This window comes from Apis cerana, linkage group LG11 (assembly GCF_029169275.1).
Source record: "Apis cerana isolate GH-2021 linkage group LG11, AcerK_1.0, whole genome shotgun sequence".
Lineage (NCBI taxonomy): Eukaryota > Metazoa > Arthropoda > Insecta > Hymenoptera > Apidae > Apis > Apis cerana.
Window position 1 is genome coordinate 14405038 of NC_083862.1, and position 9902 is coordinate 14414939.

At 28.0% G+C, this 9902-nt stretch overlaps 1 protein-coding gene across 17 annotated transcripts; it reads left to right on the forward strand.

The window, feature by feature from the left end:
• Positions 1-822: 822 nt before the first annotated feature.
• On the forward strand, positions 823-9712 carry LOC107995963 (zinc finger protein 91). Of its 17 annotated transcripts, none has more exons than XM_028665730.2 (12): positions 823-1444; positions 2320-2675; positions 2751-3100; positions 3435-3665; positions 3740-3940; positions 4003-4410; positions 4522-4992; positions 5439-5726; positions 6236-6658; positions 6742-6878; positions 6967-7085; positions 7168-9712. In XM_028665730.2, exons 3-12 carry the CDS (start codon positions 2795-2797, stop codon positions 9162-9164), a joined length of 4581 nt encoding a protein of 1526 aa, XP_028521531.2. In that variant the 5' UTR covers positions 823-1444; positions 2320-2675; positions 2751-2794; the 3' UTR covers positions 9165-9712. The 17 variants fall into 17 exon arrangements, with proteins under 17 accessions (XP_028521531.2, XP_061938267.1, XP_061938262.1 ...); XM_062082283.1 differs by having other exon boundaries at positions 4522-4653; XM_062082278.1 differs by having other exon boundaries at positions 2320-2433.
• The last annotated feature ends 190 nt before the right edge of the window (positions 9713-9902 follow it).

Sequence of the window (9902 nt, forward strand, 5' to 3'; positions counted from 1 at the left end):
AAAAAAATATAATTAAAAAAAAAATAAAATTTTTAATTTATTAGATATATATATCTGTTTCTATTTAAAAGTTATGTTTTTAATAGAATGTACAATGATAATTTATTTTTTATTAATAAAAAATAAAAGTAAAAGATAAATTCATTTTTTTTTAATTAAAAAAAATAGAATTATGATTTAGAAAATTTAATATACATCTTAAATATACTATTTTATAATAATTAATAGAAATTAAAAATTAATATTAAATACATGTAAATTAACAAATTATTTTTAATAATCTAAAATTTAAAACAAATTTTTAATTATTATTATTAATTTTTAGTAATATCATAAATTTATAAAGCAATGCAAACGAAAGAAATAACTTAATATTAAAATATTTTAACTATTATGTATTATGATAATTTTAAATGATTTATATATATATATATATATAAATCATTATATATATATATATATATATATATATATATATATATATATATATATATATATATATATATATAGATAAACCGTTTATTATCTGGATAATTTATTAATATAATTTATTAATGTAATAAAAAATGTTTCTGAATGAAATGTTTCGAAATGATAGTAGTTGCAGATTTTTTATCCTTATTTTATTGTATTGTTTACTTTTACGTTTTTTAAAAACTAAAAACTTAAAATTTAAAAAAATTAAAAGAAATAATTAATATTATATCGCTAAATGTTAATATAAATAATAATATAATATAAATAAATAAAATTTACATACAAAATAATAGGTATGCAAAAGAATAAAAACGAATCAAATCGAAATACTTATGATATTGTTTTTTAAATTTAGTTTAATTAATTTGTTTAATATTTTTAATACAGAGATATTTTTAAGATAAGATAACTTGTCTTCTTTATTTAATGAGCTAACTATTGTCATCATCAGTTCATTCTTTTCTCCTGCAGTATCGAGGGCTGCAGGAGAAACAAACTAGAGGAAGTGGGGGCGTTTGAGGAGTATGTGGATACCAGCATCACAATTGGAATTGCAGATGGCGCCTGACCTGCGTCACTTCGGCTCGCCATCGTTCTGTTCGAGTTGGTGAAAGAGGAGGGAGGGGCTAGTTGTTTCTACTTGTAGTCTTTCTACAATTCATCCTTCGTTTTGTCGGCTACTGTTAGCGCCGATGACGAGGTATTTGAAGATAATTTGCAGTATCGAGATAAAACGATTTAATCGTGTCTAAAAAGAGAAAGGAAAAGGAGGGAGGAAATAAGGATCCAACGAACATATCCGATTTTTTCGAGTCTTGAAAAATTATAAAACATCGTGATGTTATATTCGTGCTTCTGGTTGGCAGCATAAATCGATTGATATGAGATCGTGGATTTATTGACATATCTATTTACAACGGTCATTCAATCAGAGGATAACCTGCTTCAAGCGAAATAACTGCTCGAGGTTTGTTTTCTAGTCAACAAAATCGAGTATTTAATCTCCTCCCTGTTTTTCTTACGATATGCATACACATGTATATGTTTTAAACGATACCTGTCAAATCATCACTCGTCTGATAATAAACCGGAAATCTCTTGGAGAAGCGGAAATCAAACACGCGTGTCAGAAAACCAATCTTCTCGACTACTTATTTACCATGTCTCTTTATATTCACGTTAAAGTTTTTTATTATTCATTAAAATTATAATGAAGATATATATCTTATTATGAAAAAAAGTTATAAAAATTATCTTGGAATAAATGATAATAAAAATAAGAGATGAGATATATAAAAAAATCTAATGTTTGAATTATTGATTCATTTTGTAGTCGATCTTTATTAATTCAAGTATAAGTAATATTATATAATAATATATATACAACTTATTGAGAATAATTATACATAAAGATTCAGAAAAATGAATTGAAAATTAAAAAAAAGTTAATCAATTTTTATTTTAATATATATAAAATTAAATACATTTAAAATATGAAAATAGTAATCGTAAAGTATAAAAATTTAAATTAACTTGAAATTATATTTTATTTTATCAATTATATATTATTTTAAATAAATAATATATATATAATATATATATATATATGTTTGTTAAAATTTATCTTTTAAAAAAATATAATTTTTTATAAATACATTAACAATTTAAAAAAAAAGTATAAGTTTAAAATATAAAATTTCCCGTAAATCAATGTTCTTATATAAAGTATTTATGAGATCACATCTTTTATTAATATTCTATTATTCTATTATTCTTAATTAAACAAATTAATGCATAAAAAATGAATAGATTAAATTGTATTATTTTTTGAATTTTCTTCAGGAAATAAACTTAAAAGAGTTAAATTTCATGAAAATGTTCGAACGTCTTCTTCGTCAGCAGTTTTACAAGCAAAGAAAAATGGCGTCGATAGCTTCTAGATCGCGCAACCGCCGAGTATGCTGTATTCTTACTTCCGTAATGTGCACCAACGTTTTTCTATGATAAATTGATCAATAAAAATTAAAAAAAATATATCTTTTTAAGAAAAATTAAATACATAATAAAAATATATTTTAATTTTGTAATTTTTAATTGTTGAAGGAATCATTTTTAATATTTATAAGAAATGTATACGATATGAGTGAGTTAATATTAATGTCATCGGAAAGTAGATAAAGGTGCAAGCTAATGGAAAAGTGAATGTTGTTTTTTTATCTTGTTATATAGTTCAAAAGATTGAATAGAAATAAAAATATTTTGATACGTGATAGGAATAAGAGAAAACAGACGTGGAAGAAAACAAATCTTGTTCAAGATGTCAGGAAGACTACCCCGATTGCGTGCACTTCGTCCACGACCTCAGCATTTTAAAACGGAACCACATAAGGAAAGTAACCTTAAAGAAAACCGACGGGAAACTGTAATGAAAGAACACGATTTACAAAACGAAGACATTTCTTACAGTGTCAAAGATGATGATACTATAAAAAAGCACGAACATGAGATGTTCGATTATTCGGAATCCTCACAAAATTACGAGTGCAAAACATGCAAACCTTCAAAGTCTCTATCGAGTCTTAAAGCATATCTCGATCATCTAAAAAAAGAGCACAAACAAAAGGTATATTATTTTAATTGTAATAATTATTGTTATATTGAAACAAAATATAATTATTTTTTTTATTAAAAATAATAGATTTATTAATAGATTTATTATCTAAAAAAATAATTTTTAAAAATATAATATAAAATTTATATTATTTTAGAGGAATAACAATTTATATTAAAATAAAATATATATAGTATATTATTTATAAAGTTTTTTATATAATATAATAATAATTTATTGATAATATAAAATTAATTAAATTAATTAAAATTATCTTTATATGAAATACTTAAAAATAATATTTATTTAAATTTAAAATCTCAATAAAGAAATACATAATTTTTAGGGAAAATTCATGCGTGATACTGGAAATCGATGTTCTATGTGCTCATATGTTGCATTAAACTCGAGAGATCTTGAAACTCATCAGAGAGTACATCATTTAAAAAGAAGATTTTTCCGTTGTGCTAAATGCTCTTATGTAACACATGTACGTGCTCGCTATACAAAGCATGTGAAGTATCATTCTATGCCAATGATTAAATGTGATGCCTGTGATTTTCGTACACCATACAAGGTTAATTGAAGTTTTTCTAAAATAGCAAATTATTTTTTTTTTCATAAGATATCAATAATTTTTTTTTTTTATAGTGGAATTTAGATAGGCATACTAGAAATCATGGAGGAGGTGGAGCTTTTCAATGCCGTGCTTGTAATTTTACAGCTGATATTAGACAAAGTTTAACAGTACATGAAACTAATCATCATGAACCTCCAGTAGGTCAAATAAATCGTAAATCTAGTACACCTTTTGAACGTAAACCAAGAAATAGCCCTAAACGTTACAATCAGGTAATATATATAATATATTTTCTCAATTATTAATTATTATTTATAAAATAAATCAATTTCAGGTGGGTGCAAGTGATTTTCGAGAATCATTGCATATATCTGCAAGTACAACAGTCTCAATCAGTCCTGGAGACACATTCATTTCTGATCAAATTATGGAAGATAAAAGAAGTGCAATAGCCAATGCAGAATGTATAGCATTGAAATGTGAAGAAAAAGGTTGTCAATTTATTACTGCATGGGATTCTGAAATGCAAAGACACTTAGCAGAATGTCATATTCCAATTACACCAAATAAATCTAGAAAACCACTGCCAATGTTAATTCCACTAAGCCCTGCTAAATTAAACAATATTAGCACCAGTGGACCTTCAACAACATTATTAAAAGTTCCACGTGTCAGGGTAAGACCGGAACTCGCACAAATTGCAAGAGATACAGAACTAGCGAAGTTATATGGGAATAAAGAAGTTAGTCTTTTTTTATATTGAATATATCATTGATTTTTCTATATTTAATTGATTCTTACACTGTTTTAATAATTTAAATAAAATTTAATAATTTTAAAAAAATTTTCACAGGCTAACAACTTAAAGAAGGATGCGAATAACGCGGCTGATTTATTTGAAAAAAAAAATGCTTCCTTCTTTGATAAACTTAAGGAAAAACTTACAACGACAGCGTCAATTAATAATGGAGTAGCGGAGGTAGCTGTAAGTACTACGAACGATTTGAAATGCTGGTGTACTTTTAAAGCTAGTAGCATGGAAGAACTGGCTTGTCACAAACAAATACATCACACTGCTCTCAGTGTATCTGTGGGCACAACGCGTTGCCCGAAGTGCAGAAGACGTTGCAAAAGTTCGACTGATCTACAAGTACATATGCAGTGTTGTCATTCGACAAGCAATGATACATCAATACACAATAGTTTAGAAAAATTATCAAATTGTTCAGAACTCCGTGTGACCTCGTATCGCGGTGAATATGCATTCCCAGCGCAAATGGATTGGGACGTTAATCTCAGCGGACTGAATTCTTCTGGATCATCGGTATGGTGTTTCATAAAAATATTTACTTAACGCGTGCAGATGAATAATATGAATACACGCACACGAACGAATAATAATAACAAAAATAATAATAATTATGCAAAAATTGCAATACGAGAGTCAACAGATCTGATTATATTTCTTAATTGGCATTAACCATATTTTAAAATACATTGATACAAACATTCTAACTGGCTATTATATATTTATAATTAACTTAAAAATTATAAATTTCTGTTCTTCGAAATATGCAACGCTATTATAAGCTATTTTTAATTATCTTAATGTACATTTTTTCTTTATTATTTATATATTATATATATATTTTTTTTTTATTATTAAGAATGTGCTTTAAGTGTTACTTATGGCAGTCGAGATCATAGATAGTTGTGTTTTCGAATATATTAATACTTAATTTTGATAAAAGTAGTCAAATCTTTTGTCAGGTTGAAGGCTCCTCGACGCATCCAAGTGGCCGACGGGTATTCAAATGCCCGCATTGTCCATTTTGGGCATCTACCGCAAGTCGTTTTCATGTTCATATTGTCGGTCATTTAAATCGGAAGCCATTCGAGTGTTCTCTATGCGCATATCGCTCTAACTGGCGATGGGACATCACAAAACATATTAAACTTAAAGCAGCTAAAGATCCAGTTCATATGACTGCCAGAGTACTTATGACGGATGAAACAGGTCGACGGAATTATTCCAAATATAACAAATATCTTGCACAGGTGAAAGCACAAATTTCACTTAATTTAAACAATTCTTTTAATAGTGCAAAAAAAAGGTGCTTGTCAATTTTTATAGGCGCACTGATTTTTCTCGATACTTTATAGTAAATTTTTTTTTTTCTGTGACAAGCACGTGTGATGATCCTTGCAAATAATTAGAGAAATTAAATTATATTTAAAAAAAATGAAAAATATAATATATTATATTCAAAATATTTAAAGCGCTTGGACACTTGATTGGTGTTATGATATTAATTTGATTTCGATTCGACAAGCATATTCTTAGTAATTAAAACCGACACGATAATATAGAAAATTTTTCATATCTTTTAAAAATGATTTATCATTTTATAATAAACTTTATTTTTTATTGCTATAAAAGAAATTCTCAGTGTGCCAATTAGTTGTGTTGTGCTGAGTAATAAGTTCTTTTTCGTCGTGCAGCAGTGTATCGCTTATGTATAATAAAAAATTCTATATTATATATAAACTTTTCATTTTTTTCCTAGGTTGAGCAACAATCATGGGAAGATCAGATCATGGAGGAACGTAGTGTAGAAGAAATGAACTCTGATGAACCACCGACTAAATTATTGATAATGAATCGCAACGAATATCTACAAACATCGGAGCCCTCTTCTACTTCTATTTCAATTGCATCTGCAAACGAAGGAAATCATAATCTTAACACCATTAATATTGGATTAAGACCACCACCACCTCTTAAAGCAGCTGTGAGAAATCGAGGACAATCTTTGCTTAAAAACAATTTGATTTCTCCCCATGCTCAAACTGGATCAGCCACAGTTACAGATGAAAATAAACGCACAATGTGGAAATGTAAACGTTGTAATTTTCGACATTCCAATAGAGAAACTGTCTCTATTCACGTTAAATCACATAATGAATTCGAACGTCATGGAGATGAGAAAGTATGATCATATTTAATATTTTTAAATTCTTCAATATTATATCACAAAAATAATGTATTTATGATATGTACTTTTCTTTACAGAATGCATTTGGTTGTGAAGACTGTCCATTTTCTGCATCTGATGCAGCATCTTTGTCGATGCATAGAATTCATCATCGTCCAAACTTAGAAGCTATTTTTAAATGCTACCTATGTCCATATTATGTTAGCACAAAAGCGTATGTATTTATATATCGTTATTATCATTAAATATATCATAAAATATAATATATTTTTAGGAAAAATTTATATATTTTATTCTTGTAGGGAGCTTTTAGATCATGTCAGACTTCATGGAGAAGAACTTGCTGTAGTACATCAACAAACTATGGATTATAATTTCTCTACTAAATCTAAAGTACATCGAGCTTTAAGCAATGAGAGTAGTAAGTTGAAATGTTTTATATAATTGATTATAAATTTAATTAGTATTATTTAAAAATAAATTATGCAAAATCATTTTTTTAGATATTAATCGCACAAAACAAGAAAAGCCTGTAGAACAAGTGATTCACATAACAACGCAAAATAATGTGACTTGTTTCACTAATGCCTCGAAGAATTCCGGAGCCCCACCGCCGCCACCATTGCTTCTTGATACCCGAGCACTGCCTGAAGCTCCATTAGTATGGGTGTCTCGACCAGATGGTACACTCGCAAAAATGTTAAAATGTCGTCACTGCCCTTTTGTTTCTTCACGACGCGCGGAAGTCCGAGATCATGAAACTATGCATCTCGATTCTCCCAGTAATGGTCCCGTAGTCGCCTGTACAGATTGTAGTTTTACTTGTACACGACGAGAAGTTATGGTTGCGCATACAGATATGCATTCCGGATCTTTAGGCACTGTTCATTGTTTAGTAGATGATTCAAGGCCAGATTCACAGCAATTAAGTGACTTAGCTGCGCTTCTTGGTTTCACTCATTCTCCTATATTAGGTTCAGAACCTGATTTACGGGATTTAAGACTGGTTCATTGTTGTAGCAAATGTCCGGCACGATTTCTTTGTGAAAAGGAATTAAGAATTCATTTAAGATATCATTCTACAGAATTAGCTTATTCTTGTCAATGGTGTTCCTATGCTGCTCGACAGCCGGCTCATCTTCTAGCTCATCAAAAAGCACATTCCACGGAATATCAAGAGCGTACTAAATATTTATTGTCTCTGTATGGTCATTCACAACGATATCCACCGCCTACCACAGCTTGTGTTGAAACAAATAATCAAGACTCAAGTAATTCGTCATCTACCGTTGCATGGATTGTAGTTGAAGTTACAGAAACTTCAAACAATGGATTTAATAATATCGCAAATAATACAAATCAACGAACTGGAAATCAAGTATTTACTTGTGCCAAATGTCCAGCTCGTTACTTTAAATTAGATGCTTTAGAGTATCACATGACTCTACATGGATCAAACAATAGATTCAAGTGTACTGAGTGTGACTATTCATCAAAAACAGCTCAGAATTTAGTGAAACATCAAGTCGTTCATCGACGTCAAAATGAAACAAATGACTTAACTTCAAATTTGACTCCATCCCCTGATCCACAATTTGGGCTTTTTATGCGTGGAAATCCTAACTTTGTGTATCCTGGTTATTTGAGAAATGGTCGATTAAAAGAAAAACGATACAAATGCCATAAATGTCCATCTGCCTTTGAGAAACGAGAACAATATAGAGTTCATTTGACTCTGCATGGTGCAAAGCAAAGATATCGATGTGATACTTGTGACTATTCTGTCAAATATTATGCTAATTATATTCAACATTTAAAGAAACATCAGGCAAATGCTGAAGCACAAGCTTCACGTAGGCAATTTGAAGACGATACGATTACTATTGATAGTGATATTGTTTCTGATAATACAAATTCAATTTCACGTTCAGGAAAAACACTTAAATCATCAAATAATACAACTTCAATTATATCTACAAATGGAATATCAATGTTAAATTTTGGTGGAGCACAAGCTTCAAATCAAGATAAGCAATCTTTAATGTTGTTACAAAAGAAAGGGATACTTTTGTCTTCTAATAATGAAGTAGAAACGTTACGATGCCAAAATTGTCCGTTTTCTACATGTGATAAAGATACAATGGATGCTCATAAACGACGACATGGCATTGAAAGAATGACGCCATCTTGTCCTCATTGTGATTATATACCACGAAAAGATGAAAATGTTGGTGAACACATTAGACTACATTTTACAAGACTTTATAAACCAGAATCCTATCTTATCATAGAATTATTAACATTGACAATGAGAAAAATAACTTCGAGTGGAAAGGAGGAAAAACAAAAGGCTGCCGAATTACTTTTTAAAGAATATGCGGACGGAAGATTCTTTCCCTTTACCGATACTAATTCTTTTGGTAATTCTTCTGCTATGAATTATAAAGAAAAAGTTATAGTGGATCCAAATACAGGAGAAACAAAACATTTAACTGTTTGAAAAAAATTAAAATTAAAAAATAACTGTATAATGTATATTTTTTTGTATATAACACATGTATGGTGCATCTTAGATATTTATGAATATTTTCTAGATTTTTTGATTCTTGATTTCTTGATAAATTATAAAAAAATAAAAAAAATTATTATTCAAATATGTTTCAAATAATAGATTATAGAAAAGAATCTATGCAAAAATGATCATTAAATTCATAATATTGCTACAAAAAAATTTGATCAATGATATAATTCTGTAATTGCTATTATTATCATAATGAACAACACAATCATAATTATAATCATTGAGATGAATATTTTTTAGCACCATATCTGATATATAATAAGTAGGAAATATTCACTCTCTCTCTCACTCTCTCACACTCACCTACCCACCTACTCACTCACTCACTTACTCATTCATTGTTCATTTATTAAATATTTCTTCATATACATAGATTAATGTATTGTATATAATATTAAAAATCAATCTTGTATGATATAATAATAAAGGAATATTACGTAGATTTACTACGTTTATATATCTAGCAATACCTTTTAATTTTTTTTAAATATTCTGATTATTCTATTTTTAAATTTTTTCTTTTAATTTCAATTTTAATAATCTGTATACATATATGAAATATTTTATGAAATATAATTGCTATACAATTTTTAAAAAAATTGTTTTTATTCAGTTTTAATAGTTTTAAAAGAGTATTAAGAAATATTTTAATAAATT